General features: G+C 56.4%; 1 protein-coding gene across 2 annotated transcripts; it reads left to right on the forward strand.

The window, feature by feature from the left end:
• Window positions 1-7,597: 7,597 nt before the first annotated feature.
• On the forward strand, window positions 7,598-23,872 carry LOC109317836 (protein MRVI1-like). 2 transcript variants are annotated; one of them, XM_019546765.1, is made up of 15 exons: window positions 7,598-7,643; window positions 13,447-13,508; window positions 14,442-14,515; window positions 14,847-14,910; window positions 16,177-16,252; window positions 16,795-16,822; window positions 18,357-18,497; window positions 19,202-19,333; window positions 20,093-20,240; window positions 20,967-21,016; window positions 21,624-21,674; window positions 21,834-21,916; window positions 22,040-22,177; window positions 22,316-22,438; window positions 23,623-23,872. In XM_019546765.1, the coding sequence occupies exons 1-15, from the start codon at window positions 7,633-7,635 to the stop codon at window positions 23,780-23,782; spliced, it is 1,341 nt and encodes a 446-aa protein (XP_019402310.1). In that variant the 5' UTR covers window positions 7,598-7,632; the 3' UTR covers window positions 23,783-23,872. The 2 variants fall into 2 exon arrangements, with proteins under 2 accessions (XP_019402310.1, XP_019402311.1); XM_019546766.1 differs by lacking the exons at window positions 7,598-7,643; window positions 13,447-13,508; window positions 14,442-14,515 and having other exon boundaries at window positions 14,819-14,914.
• Window positions 23,873-24,422: the final 550 nt, after the last annotated feature.

Genomic DNA, 24,422 nt, shown 5'->3' on the forward strand with positions numbered 1-24,422 from the left:
GATGTCTAATCTAAACCTCCTCCCCAACAACTTGTGGCCGTTATTCCTTGGAATAGAGTTAGGTGAGCTTTTTCTAATGCAAGGTATTTCTCGGGGGTCTGTAGCAGTTCGGTGCCTACAGTTCCAGACTAGCAGACTCTTGATTCATTTAATTGACCACAAGCTGCTTTTCATCTTCATTGTGCTTCTGTTTCCCCATTTGAATGTGGAGGTGATGATACCGGCTGACCTCTGGAAAGTGCTGAGAGCAATTACATAACCCATGTTGGTTATACAACTTTGATTCCAGGATTAAAGAGTTCATCTGGATTTTGAACATGTATAACCAGGGCAGCAGAAGTCATCTGGGGAGACTACTTGCAGTGCTTGAAAGAGCACTCGGCGAGGTACGGGGGAAAAGCACTAATGCCGGGGGCTCTACAGAGCTCTGTGCTGCTCTGCTTTACTGCTTATTAATGGCATCTTTGATCTAGCTTCCTCCACCACAAGTCTACCCTCCTGACCCGAGCACTTTTTCAGTGTACGCAGCCTCATCATAACCATGCGGTGAGGTTTCTCATATGGGAAGGACAAGGCCCAGAGGCGGAGTGATTTGTCCAAGGTCACACAGAGCGTCTGTGGCAGAGGATGCTCGGATCGTGCTTTGATTGGTGTTCAAAGACGGCGATTCGAACGATGCACCTCCCTGACCTGCATCCTGTGTGACCCTGCGCTGGTGGTGCCCATGTGAAACCCTCCCGCGGCCCAGGCCAGCCCCGATGCCAGCATCGTCTTTTGCCTTTCTGCCTCTGCAGAAGTCTGAGACGAGGCGACTGCCTTGCCTGCTCTGCCTGTGGGAGCTGTAGCGCTCTGAAGCGTAGGGTGGGCTTGTGGCAAACTGGTGATCCCGAGACACCAACAATAAAAGAAGCGGGGAGAATACTGGGCAGGGGAAGAATCTTACAATAAAAAAAGGCTGGAGCATGAGGAGGAGGCAAAACTCCTCAGGCCTCATACAACATCCACCTGAGGGCCCAGTCCATCCACGGTGACTCTACTTGGGTCTAGATATGCCTCTGCTCATCTGCCAAGTACCTCAAAGTGTTAACTAATTAGGCTTCAATGGAAATGAATCAGCCTTAATCAAAACACTGCTGCATTGTTGCGGTTAATTATTTATACCGCAGTAGCACCTGAGGGTCCTAACTGTGATCAGCGCTTGGTTGATTGATGTATGATCTCATAGCAAGACATAATCCCACCCTTTTAAAGACCCCCGAAGGGGTCTTTAGAAGGAGGCTTGATAACTACCAAGCTGGGGTCATAAGAGGCCTGTGTTCATTCCTGCCCAGGGCAGGGGGTCAGACCAGACGATCTGCTCGGGTCCCCTCTGACCCTACTTCTACGAAACTATAATGCATGAGGTTAGGACTTTGGAAGACTGGGGCCTTAATAACTTTTCCTGGATTCTTTTCTCTAAGGGCATCCAGCTTTTGCTAGCCGGTCCGATTTACCTGAGGGTGGAGAGGAGGGGTTGGAGGGAGGCAGTGAATGATCGCTCCAAGATTGAATAGAGGGCGGTGGGGAATCTGTCTCCACGTACCCTGGATTGCTGCAAAACTTTGAGGGAGGCTGTAACGCAAGGCTGGATCTGGATGTTGGGGTCCATCCAAGGTTGGGGTCATGAGCCAATGTCTGTCTGAAAGCTTTAAACAGCAATGTGATTCTGCAGACATCCTGCCTGCCACCCAGGGACCTCTCCATCTGGCCTAGTGCCATCACTAAAGGCTTAGAGTCGTGTGAGGTCAATAATGAACTTCAGAGGCAAGGGCCGCTCTTCTTGGGTGGCTTCATCTGCCTGGCACTTGGGTGACCTGTGCTTTCTGCTCTCGGGGCTGCTGCTTCGCTTGTAGCCGACATGAGAGTGTCTTGAGCCAGTTGTGTCCAAGGAGCCAGCCACGTTTCCCTCCTGCCTGGGAAAGAGCTGCTCATCTTCATGCATTAAGGACCTAGCCTGATTGCGTGTAATCTCATTAAGGGAACAAAGCTGCTTTGCAACCTCCAAAGGGGTCGTAGGAACAGGAGGTAGGGCAGGTTTTAGGAGGAGCAGGGGCAGCTGCTTATCCTTACTGGCAAGAGGGCTGAGGCTGCAGGGAAAGTGGGTTATGCAGGAGGCATGAGCAGAGGCTGTTTGTACTGGGAAGACCTGGACTAGCGCTGGGACCAGCTGCAGGAAAAGATGGGAAAAGTGTAGTCCTGCTGCGTTGCTTCTCGGCGGTCGAGTGAGTGGGGCTGGGATCACCAGGGAGCAGCTGCAGCATAAACATCTGCACTTGCACTAACAAGATCCTTGTGAGACAAATGTCAAGGTTTGGGGAGTTGCGAGCAGGCTTCCTCCCTCTCCTGGCTGGGTCCATGCCCTCTCCTGCCAGGGGGCAGGTCGGGCTGTTAGGAGTGGGGCCGCGTGAGGGCTGGCGCTCTGCTAGCAGCACAGCGCAGGGGCGGGGGAGCTGGGACCAGCACAAATGCTCTGTTTATAAGAGGCAGCAGCAAGGCTTATAAACAAGGGGGTTTCTCCAGCAGCCCGGAGCAGCCGAGCACATTCCAGGGAAAGCAAGCCTGCCGGGAGACCGTCCAAGAGCAGCTGCTGCCCTGCAAATAATTTCTTTGCTGATGTCCAGACCTTTCCATCACCTGCTGGTAGTGCATCATCTTTGCACATGTTTCAAAACATCTTAGTCATTCACCTTCCCGTGGCTCCTGTGGGTCTGTCGTAGGCTGGAAACTCTTTAGCGCTCGGACCGTCGCAGCCCAGCCTTTATCTTGCACCTGGCACAAAGAGGCCTTAACGTTGCTGAGGTTGGGAGTGCAATTGCAATGCAAATATGGGAAGAATCGGAGGTTGGCCATTAGGGGAGCCGGCTCAGGGAGGGGCAGTGATGTCCCTGAGGTTGCAAGACGAGTTAGTCACATCTAGGAGGGCGACCCAGCTCTCCCGGTTCCCGTGCCACTAGGCCGCGCTTCCCCTGTATCAAGGGCCTGCAGGGCTGTGGGAGGTTAGAAGGACTGGACAAGAAAAGTTTCCAGCTGTGCTTTCAAATGAAACGGCAGGTGGATGCTAGAGAAGGAAATGGGGAGGCCGTGCTATGCGTCAGAGGCTGGTGCTGGACGGGTAGAAGAGGGCACGGACCTGCGCCTGGGTGGTGCTCGGTGGGAGCAGCCTGGGAAACTGGTGCAGGGGGCAGCGGAGGCAAGAGCACAGTGCTGGAGGGCTGGCGGGGGTGGCCTACGGGGCAGAAGCAAAGACCTGGGAGCCTGGAGACCCGAGTTCCCTCTCGGTGACCTCGGACGAGCCGCTTCCCCTCGGCATGCCTCAGTTTCCCTGGCTGTAAGGAAGTCGTAACCCGTCTTCCTCCTTGAGACATTGTCCGGCTTAATTCTTTCAAGCCTGCAAAGTGTATGGCGAGCCTCTGCGGGATGGGTCCGGGCTGCCGTTCGTTTCCCCCGAGCCTTTCCCCCAGCCCCGGCCTGGCTTGCGCTCGCTGCGCGAGACAGGCTCGATGGGGGAGGGCTGAGCTTCTCCGTGAGCTTGTGTACACAAGTGTGAGAAAAGCCAGGCTGTGGGAAGGCAGCGGCCATAAACAGATGCTTCGGGAGCAGAAGAATGTCCCACTGGGCATAGCGCTGCGGCAGGCAGCTCTCGTCCCCCCGGCTCCCCGCTCCTGCCCCTGAAGCCGTGGGAGCGCAGCCCGGCGCACCCTCATTCCTGCTCAGAGGTAAGCGGGGCGGGGGCAGGCTGGGCTGCGTACTCCTTGCTGAGGGCTGCCTGGGGCGGGGGGTTGTGTGTGGGGTGCAGCAGGTAGTTGGCATCTCTGCCGTGCCCCCAGGGCTGGCCTTGCACCTCCAGGTTGTCCCGGCTTCAGAGCAGGGGCGCACGCGTCTGCTCGAGAGATTGGGCAGCCAGGTGTGGTGCTCAATGGGACCCCCGGTCCCCCTCCATCTCATGGCCTGGCCCTGCCCCCTCTCCCCAAGTTTGCCGAAGCTGGTGGGTGAGGAGGCCTCATCATACCAAGGGTGCTAGAGTCTGCGGCGGGGCGCAGCCCATGCCAGCACAGCTGGCACGCGCCCCAGAGGAGCCTGGCCGAAGCCTGCCACCATTGCGCATGGAGGAGCCGGCAAGTCTGCGGGACCCTGGAGCCTGAGACCCTGATACCCGGGACCATGGGGGCAGGGGTCGAGAGGGCTCTGAGGAATGTTCTTGCTCCTTTCCCAAGCCTCTGGGGGGACTGGGGCAGGGCAGCTCCGCTCCCTGCTCCGTGCAGGTCTGCCCCAGCACAAAGAGGAGACCGTGGTGGGCAGAGCATCGTGTAGACCTGCATGGAGCTCGCTGCGCAGGGCAGGGATCGGAGCTGGGAGCGTGGGGTGGGGAGCGAGGCCTGGGTGTTAGGCGGCGTTTGCGATGCAGAAGGCATCCGGGCTGGGGTCAAAGGTCCAGTCTCGCAGGGGTGCGGGGGTGCTGATGGTTGCAGGGCTTTGGCCCACGCTTCCGTCGGCATCTCCGTAAGCGACCTTCTAGTCTCTGTCCAGAGCGTCACCGGCCTGGATGGAGAGGCCCTGTGTAAGCCCCCCGAGGGGGGCCTGGGTCCTGCCTGCTGCTGGCAGTCGAGGTGCTGCTAAAGGCCCCATGTTCAGCCCCGATGGGGGTAGTGACACCCACAGCCTGTGGCAGGTGCTCGGGCAGAGGGGGAAACGATTCTGGCCTCGCTTTCCCTTCCGGCTGCTGCAGACTCTGCTGCTGGCCTCGGTTCTCTGCCTGCTCCTGGGTTCGGATAGAGGTCTATGGGCTTGTTTCCAGCCGTGGGAAAGCCCTGAATCCCCGAGGCAACAACAATCACCCTCTCTGGCAAGGATTAGCCCTGCCTGCTTGCTCTGTTTCGGGTGCTGGCTCCTCTTTCCTGGAGGGGAGTTCTGCCCGGCTGTGGCATTGGCACCTCTCTATATTTCTCTCTCGCCTCCAGGGCTGTACGGTGCCCCATGAGCTCCAGGGAGAGGCCTGCTGTCCCCCTGCAATGCTCCTTGTCCTTCTCCTCTTTCTTGAGCTCTCCTTCTGGGTCCATGGACAAGCCCTTGACAGCCTGGACTGCCAGGGTCCTGGCAGGCGCATCCCTCTGCCCCCACCAAGAGCTGTCGGTTGATGTTTATGGCAAGATCACATGGGTAAATACCCATCGAGGCATTCAGCTGGGTCATTTAATTGATAAATACCTGCATGGCCTTTTTAACCAAGCTGTTACTTGCATCTTGTGCCTCAGTTTTCTTATCTCTAAAATGGGACTCACAGTAGAAATTTCCTTTGCAAGCGCTACTCATTTAAAATATCACAAGAACGATGTATTCTTGCTATTTCCGCTGAGCTCGCAAGCGCTTCAGGCCCAGGATATCTGTTTGTCCTGTGCTTGTACACAGCCAAGCACAGCGGCGCCCTAGATGCTCTGTCATTGCAAATAATCCAGAAGAAGAGGAATTGGTCACGGATGCGTTTCTGAGCATCACGTTTGATCCCATGAGCTTTGCTTTCCTCTCTCCTGTGTTCAAGGTGCCCAGCCACACTTGCCAGCCTTCTCACACAGCTAGAACCAAAGCGTTCCCTGGTCTTCTCTGCACTAGGGGGGCTTTGCTGCGCTCTTCACCGCTGCCAGTGCCGGCTCACCTTTGTCCCCGAGGACTGCTTTGGGATCCTCGGTCTAGAACTGGCTGGCAGCATTTAGGATCTGGTCAGGACCAGCTCCTATGGGAGGAGTAAGGGAATTCATCCCTTTTCCAATCCGGTCACGAAGCCATCTTGTGCTGGACTTCAGCTGAGGACATGATTAGGACGGTGGAGTCTCAGAGGCTGGTGGCTCAGCCCTTGCTGGGACCCATTGTGTTGCTAATGCTGCTGAACCTAAGCTGATGTTAGCAGCCGTGAGGAATTTTGCACAGGCAGCTCTGTCCTTCAAGTGATAAGCCAGTTCTTGCTATCTGAAGTATCCACCTCTGCCCTGCATCTGCATTTTCACAGACCTGCATCTTGCATGTTGGCTTCTATTCCACCCTGGAGAACACGTAACACCAACAGACTCTCCCGATGCCCGAAGTAGGGTGTTGGTGCCCGAAAGCTGGCAAAGAACGATTTTTCCAACTACTTAGTCTAATAAAAGAGATCACGTCTGCCCAAAGACCCTTGTCTGCCTATGTCCTCAGACAAACACGGCTACAATCAGCAACGCCTCTGCCCTGCTCACTCTCACCTCGTTCCAAGTCTCATCTGTCCCTCTCTCCGCCTTGCTTTGATCTCTGCTTCCCTCCATCTCCACCCGATTGACTGTTTTATTCTTTGATTATAACTCCTAACAGTCCTGAATGCATATGGCTTATGTGAAAGTTGCTGTGCATCATCCCTTACGTTTTACTAGGCCTGCTGTTATATGTTGGGCCCTTTTTGCTCTTTAAATCATTGTGAAATTGGATGTACTATTTAAGGAAACCTATCTACTTTATACCAGGGATATCGTGCGTGTGTTTATTTTAGCACTGGCAGCATGCTTGGAGAGCTACAACACTCACAAATCAAGCAGGTCCTTGACCTAGAATACAACACAGTCATATACATGCTTACCTCTCTTCTGTATGAAAGCTCTTCTTAGCTTTGGTCCTGTTTGCCATTAGCAGGATCATTCGCATGGTAAGGTTTTAAGAGGGGCCTTAATGAATAATTATAACTGTGCATGGCTCTTATCTACCAGTTTTCATCTGTAGAGGAAATTGCTTTACAGACAGGACAGAATCATTAGCCCAAATTTGCAGGAGGCACCAAGAGACTTAATAATTGACTAGCACCTAAATACTAATTCCTGTCCCTGGCCCTCGGTGCTCTTTGTGAAGACAAGCAAGTGGCTTTCTATGATGATCCACAGCACCGTTAACAAAGGTATAACCTCGTTACAAAGGAAATGATGCCAAGTGTAATCTGATAAATACGGGGCCTGTATCTTCTTACTTGTCCTCGGGCATCCTTCTGAGTCCATGCTTCCTTGCCTTGATCTGCTCTGACTGCAAAGGCATCCGTCAGGATTGAATAACCCAAGGCCCAGCCAGGATTCTTCCAGCAGCTAGATATTGTCTGATCCTAATGTAAGGGGCTCATGGGTCCTGTTGGGTGATGAGGAGGACAGGCCCCACCGGTTAGAGGCAGAGCATCTGCATTTCATGCCAAGGTCCAATCCAGAGTAAACCAAAGTCAATAGGACCCTTTTTGGCTGGTGTCAAGGGGCTTGGGATGTGTATTCGAGGTGATTGCAGGGACAGAAGCCATATCTGACACCTACTCTCAGACCTGAGAGAGAGCCCCGTGCAGGTACCGCCTTTGCCATGGGCTTAGTGTGATTTTGAAGATATGCTGGGCAGGTGGGTGGACGGGACTGTGCAGCTCAGATCCTGGCTGCCCTTGCCCAGGGGTTTACTTCATGCTTGAGAGTGTCCAGATCTGTAACGAATGGAGCTTCCTGCCCTAAATGCCTGTGAATCTGCGTGAGATTGCAAGCCAGCGTCTCTCTCCTTCCTCCACAAGTGCCACCAGCGGAAGAGGGGCTGGGAGCCTGCTGCCTTCAGCTCATGCCACCCAGGTAAGGAGGGGGGAAACGCCTGTGCTTGATCCCTGTGTCCACATCAACGCTGAGTAGGTCAGCTGCCATCCGAGAGTGGCTTGGGGTTTGCGGGGCAGCGTAGGAGCCATATCACAAAGGGGTGAGGGGGGAGAGAAGAGACCCAATAGTTTGCACTTGGTTTTGCTCCCTATTGCAGCTGCCTTGGCTCCCTGTCCCTGTGCCAGCACTCGCCCCCAGTTCCCTCTTTGGGTTTCGTTCTGCTCCCTGGCACGGTCACAGCGGACTGCGCCCCAGGCTCACCTGGTTCTGCATCTTGGACTTGACAGTGGCCAGCCCCAGATGCTTTGGACACAGGTACAAGGGACCTGCAGGAGGCAGGAGAGAGGATAATCTGCCCCCAAGGGGAATCTCCCTAATTACTGGAGAGTGGCTTGCTGAGGTGTAACGACCCCGCTAACATTTTCCTAGTGTGAGCTATTTGACGGGGATAATCTCGTCACCGATATAAGTGCCCGGTCCCTCTTTGAATCCTATCTAATTCTGGGCCCCCATAACTTCCTGTGACAAGGAGCTCCACAGCCCGTCTGCACCTTGTATGGAAATCTTTCTTGTCATTTGTTTTGAAGTTTCTGCCTTTAAACTCCCGTTGGTTCTCGTTATGAAAGAGAGAGGCCTCAGTCTACCTTCACCAGCTCATTTGTTATTCTCTAAGATTTTATTGCCTTCTCTTTCTTTTTTTTTTTTTGCTTTCTAAAGGATCAGCCCAGGCTTTTCAGTACCTCTTGCTGTGAGGGCTTTTCTAGGCCCTTGATCATTTCTCTGACACCCTCTTGTCCCCCAAGATCCTTTCTGGATAAGGGGTGACCAGTCCCACATCCTGCACTCCATGTGACTGTGCATCACTGATTTATACAAAGCTGTATAACAGTCTCTGTCCTGTTACTTGGGCACCGTTGCTTTTTGACGGTAGCTTCACACTGAGCAGAAAACTACAGTGGTGATGTCTACAGGGACACCCAGGTCCCTTCCCTAAATCAACCCTGTCAACTCAGTGCTCTGCAAGGCTTCTGGGTAGCTTGAACTTTTCCCTTTGTTGTGCATTGTTTTGCATTTATCAACTCTGAACATCACTTGCCCTTGTGGTGCCCGTTCGGTAAGCTCAGTTAGGCTTCTCTGCGGGTTCTTTATGCTCCTCGCTGGGTTTTGCTTCATCTGAACCAGCATTGCTCAACCTGTGGGTCGTGACCCAAAAGTGGGTCGCAAGAATATATCAAAAGGGTTGTGAACAGACTTTTTAAAAGTGGATTCCTCTTTGAAGGAGAAAACTGGGGGAAACCATGGCTTTTCCCTTGCAGGCTTGCAAAGTTCCAGCCTGCAAGAGACTGCTTGGGGGGGCCTGTGCCCCACCACCCCTCACACAAGGGGGCGGTGGGTCAGGAGCGAGGGGCACTGGTCGGGACTGCCCACTGATGTTTACAAATGGGTCCCGGTACAAAAAAGGTTGGGACTCACTGGTCAAAACCACTCTGTGCCCTCAGCAAACTTTGCTGCATGTCTGCTCATCCCTTTTTTCCAGATCATTGTGTTAGGGTTAACTGCTCAGGGCAAGAGGTTACCATGCGGGGCTCAGGACTATTATATAATCCTGAGCACCCCCCATGGTAACCTCTTGCCCTGAGCAGTTAACCCTAATGGCTCTCTTCCTTCCTGAGCGTGTTTTGCCTCTCGTCTTATCACTACATTTCCTTAACAGCTTTTTTGTGCCGGTCCTTGTGTGAGCCGGTTGTGCCTCCTGCCAGCGCAGGTCACAGCCACCCATCTTTCAGGGGTCAGCTGACAGGTCTTTTATTTGGAGTGCTCCTTTGACGCAAAACGACTCTGCCCGCTACATTTAGTGGGGGAGATTGAAAGAAAATACCCTTGTCCTTTCAGTTCTTCAGCTTCTTTCAGGAGCAACAATCTCTTTCATCTTCCCCTTCTTTCTCAGCCAGGGCTCTTTTGAGATGCTCCCAGCTGGGAATCCAGCCAGGGGTCTGATCCCCCCTGCCTGCTCCTCATTGCCAAACAGACCTTTCTACGTCTTCAGAGGGACTCTACCCTGTCACACCTTGTCAAAGGCCTCTCCAAATCTTAAATAAACTCTCCTCCAGCTGCCCTTTTGATACAGTAAAAGAACTCTGATAGCCCGGAGAGATGAGATTTTTCCTTTGCAGTGAGTGTGTTCGTACCAGCTCATATTCTGCCAGCTGTTTATCACCCTATTTTTATTCTAGTTTCATCTAATCTCACACTTTTCACAACTCGCCCCTCTCTGATCACAGGGCATCCACCTTCTCGGCCAGTGCTTCTGCCAATGGTCCTGTGCCCCCCTCGGAGATCATCTCTCCCTTCCCCAGCAGTGCGATGCCCATCACACTGACTTAGTTATTTTAAAAAGCCAGCAGATGCAGAAGTGGAGCCACTTCAGTGGGCCGCTGACATGGCTGCAGTGGCATGTTATTAACAATATTGATAATATTACAGTCCCAGAAGGGCTGTTGGTTCCCTTCCAGCCAACACAGATGAGCACTGTCCTTGCCACGTAGCCTTGCTACCTCTTTGCCTTTACACTTGCTCATCTACCCATATCCGTGCGTTATCTGTCCCTGTACATGACATCTCTTTCTATCCGCCCAACTGCCCGCTGCTCCGAGTATCTGTTTATCACCCTGCTTATCTGTCCATGTTCAGACACATGCATTGACCATGCCTTTTGTGTGCCCATCCCGATGATATCTAGGCCAGTGGTTTTCAACCTGTGGTCCACGGACCCTTGGGGGGTCTGCAGACCATGTCTAAGGGATCCGCGAAAGATGACTAAGATGACTAATCAAAAGTATGTGATTATCCACTATCCACACCTCCATTCAAAATTTCCAGATGAAAAGAAGGTTGAAAATTGCTGATCTAGGCCATTGCTTATGGAAGTTACACCTCCTTCTCGGTGCAGAATTTACTGCCAACGCCGTTGGATAGCTCCTGGTCAGCGAGGCTTAGCCTGGAGTCCTGTGCTTCATTTTCCCCTGTATCTAGGCAGGGAAGGGAAAGTGCTGAGTCAACAGCTTCAGTGGCTGTAGGCATCTATCATTGGCTCTGACAGACACTGCTGGAGGCAAGAGCTGGTTTGCAGGTAAAATCCTAGAGGGCAGCTGGGTTGCTCAGGGAGCTGGCAGTGGGGTGCGGCAGCAGAGAGGTCTGCACCGATAGTTCAAATCCAAGCAGAAACGCAAAGTTGGGTGGTGGACGGTCAGGCTGGTGGGTCTCGGTGCTGAGAAGGGACATGTTTCACTGCCAAGCCCACCACTGCACTAGACACTCGAAAAGGCATAAGAACTGCCATTTACTTGCCCAGACCGTAGCTGTTTTGCCCAGGCTTATGTCACAGGGAAAGTGAACTGGGACGGACCAGGGTTGTTCCCCCTGTTCTCACTTGCAGCCTGCAGCATTTAAGGTCTAGGAAGTTCTGATTCAAACTCTGACTCCTTCCTCCCGTTGTTGCAGTCTCAGCCGAAAGGAGACTGAGCTCACCTCCCAGCCAAAGGTTCAAACACGCGGGCAGAGTGGTGTGTTGGGAGCTTGTCCTGCTGCATGTGTGATGGACGGGGGGGGAGGGGAAGCCTATTGATGAGAATCAGATCCGTCACTTAACCATGACCAGACCTGTATTATTGTTACGGTGGAGTGACAAAAGCAGGCATAGTAGCAGTGACTTGGGACACATGCAGTGCCTCCCATCAGGTAAGCCCAGAGCATTCCCCCGCCATTCTTTAGTTAATAGGTACCACCCCTCTGACAGACTGCTACCATCACCCCCAGTGTATCAGTGGGGAAACTGAGGCACATAGCAAGTAAGTGGCTAACGGCAGCCATGGTTTAAAGGAGCCCAAATAGTCCATGACAGCCAGAAGATCTCTACTGAATCGTCCCGGCAGGAGGCTGGCGGGTGATTTCAGTGCAGGAGTTAGAAAAAGGGATACTGAGATGGGGGCTGTGCCGTAGGGGAGCTGCTGTCAGCTCTGCCTCCTCGCAGTCTCCCTCCCCTCTGCCTTTGCAATAAATTCCACGTTTTCTTTCTTTTGAAACTGCTTGAAACAAGCCAGCAAAGCAGCAGCCTCCCAAATAAAACCACCCTCGCTGCCACCTTCCCTGTGGACGCCTCTGCACAGAGCAGAGGAACTGGGAGTCGTTGCTGGGTGAGAAACAGCTTTAAAAATATAACACCGGAGAGGCGTTCTCCCTCTGGCAAGCATGGGGCTATGGCGGAGGTGCCTGTGTCCATAGACTTCCAAGCACCAGCCAAGGGAGACAGCAGCCTTGTAGAGAGGGGAACTGAGGCACAGGTATGTCTTGCCCCAGGTCACCCAGTGAGGGAGTGGGGAGTCCCGTGTGGCAGCTCTGCGTCTGAACTGCTCTGTAATAACTCAACAATACTCAAAGAAGGCTTATACTGTGTGGTGGTGTGCTATCGGATGTGTCCTCTAAGACTGGTTGAGCTTATAGTGAGCTGGGAGGACCGGAAAGCAAGCAGGGAAAAGGAAAGCTCAAGGCAGCATGCCCCTTGGCAAACACTTGAGGATTATTATAGGGTAACGGCAGAAACAGTGGCTCAGGGCACTGTAGCTTGATTGCCTGAGCCTACCAGACTGATGTTTATTATGAATGACCAAAGCAAGGGGACGAGGGGAGGGCTATAGATAGTATGGTTTAAAATGGGCTGATGCTGACTTGCAAGAAAGGGAGGTGGAGATCAAGATTCATGCTTCCTGCTCTGACCCGTAGACAATACTGATGGCTCAAGTTGTAGCGCTTTGCCCAGGTGTCCCCCTGCTACCGTCCTGTCCCCAACAGCCCTCTCGCAGCTGTGGCCCCCTCTCGCTGACTGCAAGGGATGGCTGGGAAATGCCTAGGGTGGTAAGTGCGGTTCGTGTAGGATTCCCTTGTGGATGCTGCCTATTATACCATGTCGGCAGCTTTCCAAGAGGCGCTGTGTTCATCTCGGCGCTGTGCGCGTGCGAGACTTTGACCTCCAGTGTATTGACACCTCAGTCTTTATTCGGCTGAGCAGGGCTGTCACTCGGGTTGTTAGGAACCCCCTCGGGCTCTTCTTCGCCAACCCCCCCAGCCAAGGAGGACTTGGATGTTTAGGAAACCAGAAGACGCGCAGAAACAGCCCGGGGCGAGCTGCTTGCCGTGAGGCAGGATCCCCGTCAGGTGGCACTCTTGCTCCATCGCCAGCGGGTTGTTTTCATGCCTGCCCAGAGGAGGCTGGCGCTCCTGCTGCCAGGGGATGCAAGGTCCATTTGGCAGCTGGGTGAAATGTAATGAATACAAACATCGCCGTGGGCCGGTGACTCATTCCTTTTTGGAAATGGCTTTGGAGAGCACCTCGGTGCCCAGCTTCCCAGGAAGGGAGAGGTCATAAGCAAGGACTCTGCAGCATCAGCTGGCTCCCGCCCGGTCCGGCAGGGATAAAAGGGTGGCATCGAAAGGGTAAGGGCGGCTTAGCACATGCCAGGTGAGTGGCAGTGGAGGCGCAGGCTGCAGAGGGGTGCTGGGGCCAGTGGAGAAGAGGCAGTGGAGCCTGGAAGCGTCCCCGAGCGGCGCGTGGGCTCGCGGTGCAGGATAAGGTTATCATGGGGGTGCTTCTGGTCCTGGGCCTTGGTCTGTGGGTCAGGCCCTGCAAAGGGTGGCTGTGGGGCTGTGCTGTCGCTGGCTCGTTACAGGCTGGTCTCTTCAGAGGAGTTTCTTGTTCCTTAACCTGGGCTCCTCTCCTTCCTTTCAGCAAGCAGCAACTGAAGCAGCAGCAGGTAGAGCTGGCCAGACTCATGGCATCTCCCAACTCAGGTAATGGAGCAGCTGTGGGGCTGAGAGGATGGCGGTAGGGTGGGGGCAAAGGGAGATAGGGTGAGCTGTGTAGTGCCCCCTTGTTCTGCCAAGCATGTGCCTGCCTTCCCCCTCCCCGCTGGGAAGCCAGAGGCTCAGCCGTTGCCCGGCTGGATGCTAGTCTTGGCAAGCTGGGTGTTTAACCCAGATGGACATCCGGGCCTCCCCACGCACTGCACAGAGCAGAGGAACTGGGAGTCGTTGCTGGGTGAGAAACCGTTCCCAGTGCCCCCTTTGCTGTGTCTCAGTAGGAAGTCTACCCTCAGAAGCAGGACAGCAGGCTGCATCCCTTCACTTCTCTCCTCATCAGTAAGGTCCTCTTTGCTTCGTCTGCAGTGGGCGCACAGGCTGGTGTCTGCCTCCCCCTGCCAGCTGCAGGCACTGCCGTGCAACCGTTGAGCCCTGCGCAGCAGCTGGCGCTTCCATGAGTCTTCCCTGAGGCTCAGCCTGTGCTCCCCTCACCAGCAGGGGACGTACTGGAGGACCTGATTTTGGGAGAGGGTCTTTTCCTTGTGCTGTGGCAGGTGCATGACCTGGTGCAATCTGGGCTGTGTGGTACCCAACCAGTATCTACTGATGTGGCCCATGCTGGGCTGGGCTGGGCTTAGCACATCCACTCACTCTCTGTCTTGTAATAATCAATGCACAAATGTTAGATTTCTCATGCCGCCTTGACCTCCAAGGACCCAGAGTGCATTAGCAGCTATTGCTGGAGGAGATGGCTTTCCCTCCGTGTTTGGTGCCCACGCCGTCCAGAGGTTTATGCGGATCCCTGCTGGCTTTTGGCATTGGGTTTAGCAGGAAAGATGCTGCTCATGTTCCCCCTTTAACTCATTACAGACCAAAAGGAACTGCTCCAAGCTCCAACGGGCCTTTCTTCTGCCTTCTCTCTAGGGCTGTCGAGCAACTTGCAGGGCTACTCTGGAAGGGTTGTGGCCATGAGGGGGCAGAGCCTGGAGAACAGTGAGGTGAGATGGGGGGGATGAGGGGGGCAGCTGTAGCATCGGGAGGGACTTTACCTACCGGTGCATCCTCTGCTTCTCCCCCATTGATGTGCTCTCTCGGATAGGTTCTTAGCTTAATTCCCTCGGATAGGAAGGAGCACCCCGCTGTCAGGTCTCCTGCCCCCCACCCCACTGCCCCAACTTTGCCTTCTCGCAGCCAGCCCTGCAAGCGTGGGGCCAGGGGCTGCATTCTTCATTGTCCTGGTGGGGGTGGGGGGTGTTTGCCCTGCCCCACGCTGCTAAGACCCATTTTCCTCTGCTGTCGTGTCCTGTGCGCCCCCAGGTGCGAGGCCAGGTGGATGGGGCTGGCAGAAGGGAGCTGGCGCCGCAGGTCGGGGACAGTGGGGAGAGCGATGAAGGTTGGTGAGTGAGTCTCAGGCTATGGAGCTGCCATCCACACCGCTCCCTGGCCTCCTGCCTCTTGCTCCATCTCTTCTTTCTGCTCCCTGCTCCCCTCCACCTGTCTGTCTTCTCCTCGTTCTTCTATTTTCTCCTTCCGCCCCTGCTTCATCTTCTTTCTCCCTTCCATCTCCCTTCCTCTCTGCAGGGCAGAGGAAGAGCAGCAGTGTGTGGGGGCGGTATCCCCAGCTTTTCAGGCTGCTGGAAGCAGCTTCTTGCCTTGTGCTCTGGATCAAAGGGGCAGACTGACGTCCCCTCGGGTAGAATGGGGCTGTGACCCTGCCCTTCCAGCCAACCCAACCTGCCGCCTTTGAGGCGGGGGCATCGGTCCACTTAAAGGTCCCATGGGGGAGAAGACCACGCTCTCAAGCCCATCTCCTCTCACCCGCCCCACTGCCTTCTCCATGAGCAGGAGGGTGTTTCACGATGCCTCTTGGGGCCCAGGTGCCTTAAGCCCCCAGTTGGTGTTTCTGGGGAAGCCTTTGAGGTTTCTCACATGACCCAGTTGTACCCCCGAGCACTGATGGTGCTTTCAACCAAGAGATAGGGCTTGGGTCTTGAGTCACTTCCTTGTGGGTTGGTCTCCTCAGCATCTCTGTTGCGTCTGTCTCTGGGGCCTGCCAGTTCACTGGTGCCCACCCTGCCCCTAAGTCAGCAACACTGGTGGGGCAGGACCCAATGCTGTTTCAAGAGGGCTCCCTAGTCAGGAGCCAGGCCTCTGCAGGCACAGCTGGACTCGCCTAGTCTAGGCCAGGGTAGGACTGGCACAGCAGAACATTATTTTTCTAGGTCCAGAGTGATTTCCCTTGGGGGCTCTGTGACCCGGCCTCATGATACAAGTAGATGGGCCCTTCTCCACTGGCCTGTGCCATACACCCGGTACAACGCCCCCACCCCGTCTAGCTTGGGTGCTTTTATGCCCGTGTCACTGAAGTAACATAGCTCACAGTGGTCAGTGTGTTTGTCCCCTGGGAGGTAGAAAGGACATCTTACAGCTTGGGAAGCGAGGCCTGAAGTGACTTGCCTGCTGTCACACAGAGAGGGGGCAGCAGCAGAAGGAACTGGACCCAACTTTCCCAGGTTCCCATGCTAGTGCCCTCCCCACTGTGGCCTTTAGTGTTAGAGAGAAGACATCTGCCTCCACGGAGGCAGCTGGGAGGTGTCTGATCCCCTCTGTCCATCTCCCCTCTTGTCTCTCCGGATGAATGATCGCCCTTTTTCCCCAGATCCTGACCCGGCTGAGGACCTGCTGGTGACCTCTGCGACAGAGCTGTCTGTGCTGGAGAGACTGGGCCTGCACAGGTAGGGTCTCCGGCCGTGGCCTGACCCCCCTTCTCCTCCTACCAAAGTGCAGGGATTAGACACTGCTGCTTGATCAAGGAGCTTGGAGATTTAAACGGTGCTCAGCAAAGGTGACAGAGGGCTGGACCGTGCGTGGAGCCAGGGCAGGTGCCTCGGGGGAGTAGCTGAGGAGGTCAGGGGTTACAGAGCCCCTCACCCTCCATTGCTGGTTCAGATCCAGCTCCGGGGCCTCATACCCCCACTGCTTATATCCCACAGCAGAAGGAGACAGGCCCTGTCCTGGCAGTGACTGAAAGATGCCCCCATTTCAGGGCTGCTTGGGGCCTGAGAGAGATGAGTTTGGCTCTCTCTGGCTCCCAGCGGATGGGTGTTGTTGCCTCTCACAGCGCCCCCCACCATTGGCACCGACTGCTAGAGCTGCCTGGAGAGCCCTCGGTGCCATCGCCGAGCCCTTGGGAATTGGCTGCGGTCGGGCACTTGGCTCTGCCCCGTGCTCTGCATTGCCTCCCTTGCTTACACCTGCCCGTGTTCTTCCTTTGCAGAGTGGCTTTGACTGAGCAGGACGTGGAGGTGAGCACTGCCCTCATCCTATCCTTCCAGCAGCTTGTGGTGAGAGGGACTCATGGATTCGTGTCTCCTTCCTCCTTCCCCTGGAAAAATCCGTGCACAGGCTTCAGACACCAGTGCTGCAAGGTGTACTTGGTGCCCGAGGCAAAATGCATCTGGCCGCTGCCCCCTCTGTAGTGTGGTGCTCAGATCTGTGGAGGGTGATACTGGAGTCCTGCAGCAGATGGGCTAACCCAGAGTCCTCTCGTGACACCTCCAGCTGGGTCTGCACCAGCTCAGGTGCTGTCTGTGTGCCACCTGGGGCAGTTATCCAGGGTGTAGGCACGGAAGGACAGGGGCTTTCTCCTCCAGGTGGTCACTTCCCACAGTTAGTTGTTACCCTCTGAAAGTGGCTTGAGTTCCTGGCTGAGCGGGGTTTCTGTTGTGCAGCACAGGGTCGCAGGGACAGGTGTCTGGGTCCCCAAACTGCAGCCACAGCCGAGACACCAAGGGTATGTGACCAGTGGGGAAAATGAGGCACAGCGTGGTGAAATAACCTGCCCGTTGTCCTCCTGCGAATCAGCGGCAGAGCAGGAAGTCCAAACTCCTGGCCTTGTGCTTTCAGCAAGAACTGTCCTCCCCCTTGTCATGACCCCCTGCTGACTCCCCTGCGCCCCGGCAGTTTCTGTTGCATGCGCACATCCCTTGCGTCCCCTCCTAGGAACCAGGGGCATCCCCTGCACAGCAAAGTGATTCCTCTGGGCGTGTGATGCAGCGCTTGCTCATTCTGCGGAGTGCTTGGAGGCTTGCAAAAGGCGTCATTAAATCAGCAGGAGATGAGAGCCCTCGTAATAGTAATAATGGGCTTCCCAGGCCCCGGGGCTGACACAGGGGTTTTGCTTGCCAGTCGGCATCTGCTGGGCATCTGTTGAGGAGGAGGCCTGTCTGGCCGACTCCTGGTGCCCGCAGATGCGGGGCACCGAACCCTCTGATAGGGCAACCAGTGTTTAGCGGCTAACTCACCTGGAGTGCCTTGATTTAGTTGGTGAGGCCTTTATCTCCCCCTCTTCCCTATCCCACTTCCTTCCAGCAGCCGCCAGGGACCCAGCTGCCTGGGCTGGAGCCCCAAAGCCTTCTGCTGTTGCCCCTTGGGCTGGGGTCCGGCGAGGGGGCATGGCAACGAAGGAAGGGCCCAAGTCTGCTCGTTTCACCGGGTGTAGATCAGGAACTAAACCAGTGTGAGACTAGTGTGGGCCCCAAGTCAGACATGTACAGGACAGGGGTGGCTCCCCCTGCTTACCATTGCCTGTAGGTGGGCAAGCCCCCTCGGTAAGAGCACGGGGCAGGGATGAAAGCAATACTGACCCAGGGAAGCTCTGCAAGGCCCGATATCTCTCTCCATCCCCGCCACCCCGAGTTGCTGGGACAGCCACGGAACCGGTTGGGCAGAGCTGGGAGTGGCATCGTCTGTGCCTTGTGACTGGTGTCCCTGCCAGGTGCTTTTTTCCAGGTGTCCTTGGGGGGCTGCAGTGACCCCGTCTGGCCTTTCCCTTTGCAGGCAGCATTTGCGCACTTGGCCTTAGCTTTCCGCTGCGACATGTTCACGCTGCGCCGGCGGGTGCAGGTGGAGGAGCGGGCGCGGGACGTGGCGGAGGAGAACATCCAGCAGGAGCTGGAGGAGTGCCGGGCGGCCGTGCAGGTTGGTAGGGCTGGCCCAGAGGAGGGTCCCCAGGGCACAGCCTGCTCTGTGGGGCATCCAGAGCCCTGTCGCTGGCCTGGCTTCCTGCTGAAAGCAGGGGCTGAGGTTGGGTTTTAGATCCCAGCCCTTCAGGCCTGTCTCCCGAGTAGGGAATGGGCATGGGCACGATGAAGTACTGCCAGAGTTAGTGGGACAGATGCCCTTGGCCGTGGTAAGGCTTCCCTGTCTCTGTGTGCTCTGGCTCATTCCTCTTTGCCTACAACTGCAGCCGTGTCCTGGCACCCTGGGAGTTGCCTCCTGGGTGGGAGCTGCCTCGCTTGTGGTTCTGGTGCTGGACGCCCGGGGCGTTTGACTCTAGGCTGTTGGTCTGAATCCAGCCAGGCGGGCAGCACCCCAGCACCACCCCTTTCACTGGCATTTCAGTGGCCTGTGCGAAACAAGGGACCCTATCCTGCCCCTGCCCAGACTGGCTCTCCTCTGGGATAGGCTTTTCACCTGGCCTCATCCATCATTGCCAAGCGAGTGGCAGCGTCTGGCTGGCTAGTGCTTCTTACGCCACCCAGGGCATCTCCTTGGCTGAACTCTTCCTAGTTCTGGGTCCATTACGGTCCTGTTGAGGGCACTGGTGGGGGAGCATGGAGCAGCGACCCCAGGGGATTGGGTTAAGTGGAGGTAATGCTGGGCCTCCCGCCCCCTCCCCGCAGAAGCTGGGCCTCTCGTGTCTAGACCCCAAGCGCAAGGAGGTGGTGGAGCAGTTGCAGCTCAGCCTGACGGTGCTGGCGGGGGCCATCGAGCGGGCCATGGGTGCGGCAGAGAAGCTTGGAGCCGTCCATCAGGTTGGTCCATACGGGCACAGACCCCTGTGTGGGGGCACTCAGGGTGGGAGGGGGCTGCTGCCCTGTGGCAGGTGGTGGAAACCCCATCGGGTGGGAACCAGCGCTACTTTGCCTTGGAGGAGTAGTTTGAGGCCTGATGGGTCTCTCCCATCCCTTTCTCCACCCAATATACTATGCTGCTGGGGGACAATGCCGCAGCCTGAGAAGACCCATTGCTTTGGTGGGCTCCCCGGACCCCTGTCCTCACCAGCCAGCATGCCGGTCCACCAAGACTCCTAGCAGCAGATACAGCTCCCTGTTGACTAGTGGTGTCCCCGCCACTCCTCTCCTCTGTCTAGCTAGCTTCCCTCCTGTCCCCTGTCCCTGCTGCCACCTGGACCCTTGTATTCCTGCCACTTACTCCTGGGCCTGGTTAACCTGCCCCATGGAGATGCTCAAGTCTTCTAAGTACAAATGCACCCAGGGGCGTACGTGTCGGGTGAAGTGACAGGCTTGGGCTCGGGGATGTCTTATCCCATGTGTGAGAGGAGGGGGAGCGAGCACTTTCTGGAGGTCTTTGGATTGTTTGATCAGAGCCCCTTTGGGCTGGGCTGCTTGCTTCAAAAGGGTCTGCTCCTGGTGCCATTAGCCATGGCGAGTGGTGGATGCCTCACACCATGGTGGGCACAGTGTAAGCACCTGAGTAGGACAGAGGGGAGCCCGGCCTGTGCCTTCAGCGTGACCCCCCCCCCACACACACATGCATTTTCTCTGTGGCAGGAGGCGCGGATGAGCCGGGCGACGGACGTGATGGTGCAGCACGTGGAGAACCTGAAGAGGCATCACTTGCGGGAGCACGCGGAGCTGGAGGAGATGAAGCGGCTGATCCAGCAGAACTCCCGCAACCGGCAGCTGGCCGAGACCAGGGGTGAGGTGGGCGCAGCAGCCGGGGGTGCGGAGATGTGGATGGGGCCTGGCACTCAGCAGGTGCGGTGGTCAGAGAGCAGGGTCGGGAGTCGCCACGGCTGGATCCTGCCCCGGCTCCATCGCCGGGAAGCCTGGGGCAGGGCCCTGAACGGTGTGCGAGGCCTGTGAGCTGGCTCCAGCCCTGGAGACGCGTTAGAGTCCAGGGGATTTGCTTGTCCTTGTCCCCAACCAGTGACTCCAAGGGTATGGCTGCGAGGGGGCTGCAGTCAGGGCATAAACGCCATGGGGAAATTTCGGAGCAGACTTGCTCTGCCCACACGTGCTGGTGATGCAGCACGGGCATAGCTGGGAATGCAGAGAGCGGTGCGTGCACCCCAGGATGCCTGCCTTGAGGCATAGACATGCCTCTGTGGGTCTTTGGTCCTGCTCCCCATACCACGACCTTAGGGGTTTCCCAGCTGAGCTGCCATTTTCTTCACTAGATACCTGTGCTATGATGGCCAAAGCAACTGGGCTTATGGGACGCCAGCCTGGTCTTGTCCTCTGCTCCAGCTATGCCGAGCCTCTGATGTGCACAGTGAGGGCAGGGCTCGGGGAAGGGCTGTGCAGCCCGGGGAACAAAGCAGCAGGCTGGGCTGGATGGGGTGGGGGGCAGCAAGGGGCTGGTTGCTCTGGGTGTGAGAAGTCAGTCCCTACATAGAGCAATCCCCTCTCCTTGTTCCCTCAGATGATGCAGAGCAGAGGCTGAGGCATCCCCTGATGAGGACGTTCCAGCAGGTGAGGGAGAGCCGGCCCCTTCCCCAGGTGTCTAGCCCAACCCTGCACCCACCAAGCCTCGCTAGACCATAGACCTCAGGCGGGTCCTCTGCATTGCAGGGTCAGGGCGCAAGAGGCAGAGGGACTTGGCCCCAGAGGAGGCTGCTCTTTAGTGTCAGTTCGAATACAGCAGCGATTCCCCTGCGGCCCACAAGGTAGGGGCGGGGTGGGGGAGCTGGCAGGCACCGGGGCAGGCCCATCGGGGGGTCCAAGCGGGGCTGTCACAGGGCCCTGGTGAAATCCGAGATTCCCGGCACATGGGCCGCTGCGGGGGTGAAGCAGCAGGGACTTTCAGGCCTCGGTCTTCATCTCCTCTCCAGTAGGGAGAGAGCTTTGACCAGAAAATCCTGTTAATGCCCCGTCTAGAGCCCAGGGAAGGCTCTTCCACCCCCATGGCACTGGTGTGAGCAGCATCCCGCCCCATGCTACGGCGGTGAGGGGCGAAAGGCAGGGCAGGAGGATGGCAGGGCCCTCACAGACTATGGGCAGGGAGTGAAACGCTAAACCCCTCTGGGGGCAGTGGGGAGAGGGGCTTTGCTCTCACCAGGTGCCCTCCTTTGTGCCCCAGGTGTCGGCTCGCCGAAGAGTCAGCATTGCCGTCATCCCCAAGCAGCTGCTGGTAAGGAGTCCGGTCACAGGCGCATGGCACAGGGGCACGGCGGGTACAGCCCCCACGCTGGTTCCTGGGCTCTGCTCCATGCGCACACAGCGCTCTGGGCACCAGGTTTCTCTCCTGCTCTTTTGTTTCACTCATGCCCTCCCTCGGTTTTGTCTGCAGCACGTTCAAAGCCAAGAAAACGGGCAAGCACCCAAGGATGAGGCAGGGAAGCCGGCAGGGGAGAGCACCCTGAGTGCAGAGAGGTACCGTGACCCTCCCACAGAGCCCCGGGGAGATGGAAAGGATGGACCCCGCTGCTCCGCCGTGGGGAAGGCAGGCAGAGGCACATCAGCTCGGGGCATGACTGCTTCCTTTCTGCTGTGCAGGCAACGCTGCTGCCTCCAGGAGGACTCCACCGACGAGTGCTTCATCCTGCACGTCAGCCCCTCCAGCTCCTTGCACCAAAGCCTGGAGGGCATGGGCAGTGCTCAGCCTCAGGGGGCAGCAGCCCCCTGTGCCGAAGGGTAAGGATGTACTGAGTGCTCTGCTGGGCTCCACCCCCGGGGCCAGCTGGGGCAGGTGCAGTTTTCCCCGTATCAGACAGGGTGCTTGGGGCAGGGGGCACTGCTGTTGACTAGCCCCTGCTGCGTCTTCCTCCCCAGGAGCGAGCCCGAGCTGCGGAGAAGGAGAAGTGCCGGCAAGAGCATGAAGCAGGAGCCCAGCAAGGAGTCGGACAGCGGGGGGCTGAGCGAGGAGAGCGAGGAGCTGGAGCAGCTCAGTCTGACGTGAGCTAACGGCCTCGTCCTCGCATGGGACCCTGGGCTGTGTTGGGGCCCAGAGCCTTCGTGGGTGACGTGCGCTCCAGTCCCTTCCGTCATCCCTCATAGGCATCCACCTCTGGGCAGGGGCGCAGCTGCTGGTGGCTAGTCACACAGCAGCACGTGCTGAGGAAGGGAACGTGGTATCCCTTGGAAGCCGGAGAATCCAGTTGTCCAGTGGCCAGGTCAAGGCTAGCCTGTGTGTGGCTCTGGCGTGCTCGTTTCTGTAGCCAACAGCACCCATGGGAGAGATGGAGCTGGTGCACATCTGGCTGCCTTTGCTTCACTGAACCCTGCAGCGTCCATCGCCTCCCCAGGCTCTTACACGCCTTATCCCAGATCTACAGGGTTGTTGGTTGTAGCCGTGTTGGTCTTAGGACACAGGCAGGCAAGCTTCTTTGGGCAGATGTGATCTCTTTTATTAGACCAACTAAATAGTTGGGAAAAGGTTCTTTGCAGGCTTTCAGGCACAAACACCCTTCTTCAGGCATTGGGACACTGCTGTTCCTTGGAGGACACAGAGCAGCAGCAGAGCCTCCCGGTGCCTGAAGAATGGTCTGTGTGCCCGCAAGCTTGCAAAAGACTCTTTTTCCAACTGTTTAGTTGGGCTAATAAAAGTGATCACATTATCCCAGGTCTTGCATCTCTCTGGCATAGTGTAAAGCTCCTCGGGACAGGGACCCAAGAGCTGGGTACACTCCTGGTGATGCATTGACCAGGGAGGCAGGAAGCTCTGTCAGAGCTTGGGCTCTGTTTCAGCTCCGGGAGGCAGTGCATACAGCTATGGAAGCAGGGGGAGATGGAGCAAAGACTTCTGGGTTCTTTGCCTGGCTCTGCCTCAGTTTGCCCATCTATATAACGGGTCTGTTATCATCTGCTGTAAAGCACTGTAGGCAGCCTGCTGTGAGATGCTAGAGGGAACCAGAGGGGACAGGAAAGCTTTCTTTTCATCGGCATCTCTCATTTACATTGAGTTTAGGTGTTACTTTGAACATGAGGAGAGGGAGGCTGGCGGGGTCAGTTTAAATGCCATGCAGAAACTAGCTCCTTTTCTGTGCCCTTTCCAGTCTCTGGGTATTTTGCTCCAGGAAGGAGGATCAAGACAGCTGCTCTATTTCAGTCGATGAATCTCTTAACTTTCTTCTTGACAGGTCCAGGGGGTCCAGGAAGGAGCTTTGCAGGCTGTGGATCTGTCTGCCCCAGTACTACTGGGTTTTCATCTGGCTGCTTTTCCTGGGGATTGCATGCCTGGTTCTGATCCGGATTCTGGAGCTGCAGAAGCAACAGCAGGCAGTGAGCCCCAAATCCTAGCACAAAGGAGCAGGAGGATGAGAGCGACACGTGTCAGACTTGGCACTGCCGGTGCCCCTTCCCTGCTTAATTTAAAAAAAATAAAATGATAAAAATAGCAGTAAAAAGAGCGGGGGTTGATCTTGCAGGGGAAACAGCTGCCGTGTGTAGGCTCGGAGGCTGGGCTGTACCGGGCTTGCCGCAGGGAAAGGACCTGGTCGTCCCCAGAAAGCAACAACTGGAGCAGGGACCATCCGTGTCACGAGACCCAGTTCTCAGCACAGCCCTGCGTGCGATGCAATGGGGTCCCTTTTGCTGTGAGTGGCTAAAAGCAAACGGGGGGTGTTAGCACGTGCATTATGGGGTTGGGGATCTGCGCCGCCTTTCCCTTCTCCTTTGCTGTCCGTGGGCTCAGCGCTGCGGCAGTGGCCTAGACCTTTTCTCTTCCCACGGGGTGCAGAGGCACGGCTCCCTTTCCCCGGCAGATGGTGCTGCTGCCTTCGGCAGAGCAGCACAGGGACCAGGCCAGGGAACAGACTCATTTCCCTGTTTTGCAGGGAGGAAGGAAGTGGAGATCTCCTCTATGCCAGGAGACTCCTCAGAGGGGAAGAAGGAACCCAACACACCCCCTGCGGGGACAGGAAGATGCTGATGCTTCATC

This window comes from Crocodylus porosus, unplaced genomic scaffold (assembly GCF_001723895.1).
Source record: "Crocodylus porosus isolate Cpor-Errol unplaced genomic scaffold, CroPor_comp1, whole genome shotgun sequence".
NCBI lineage: Eukaryota > Metazoa > Chordata > Crocodylia > Crocodylidae > Crocodylus > Crocodylus porosus.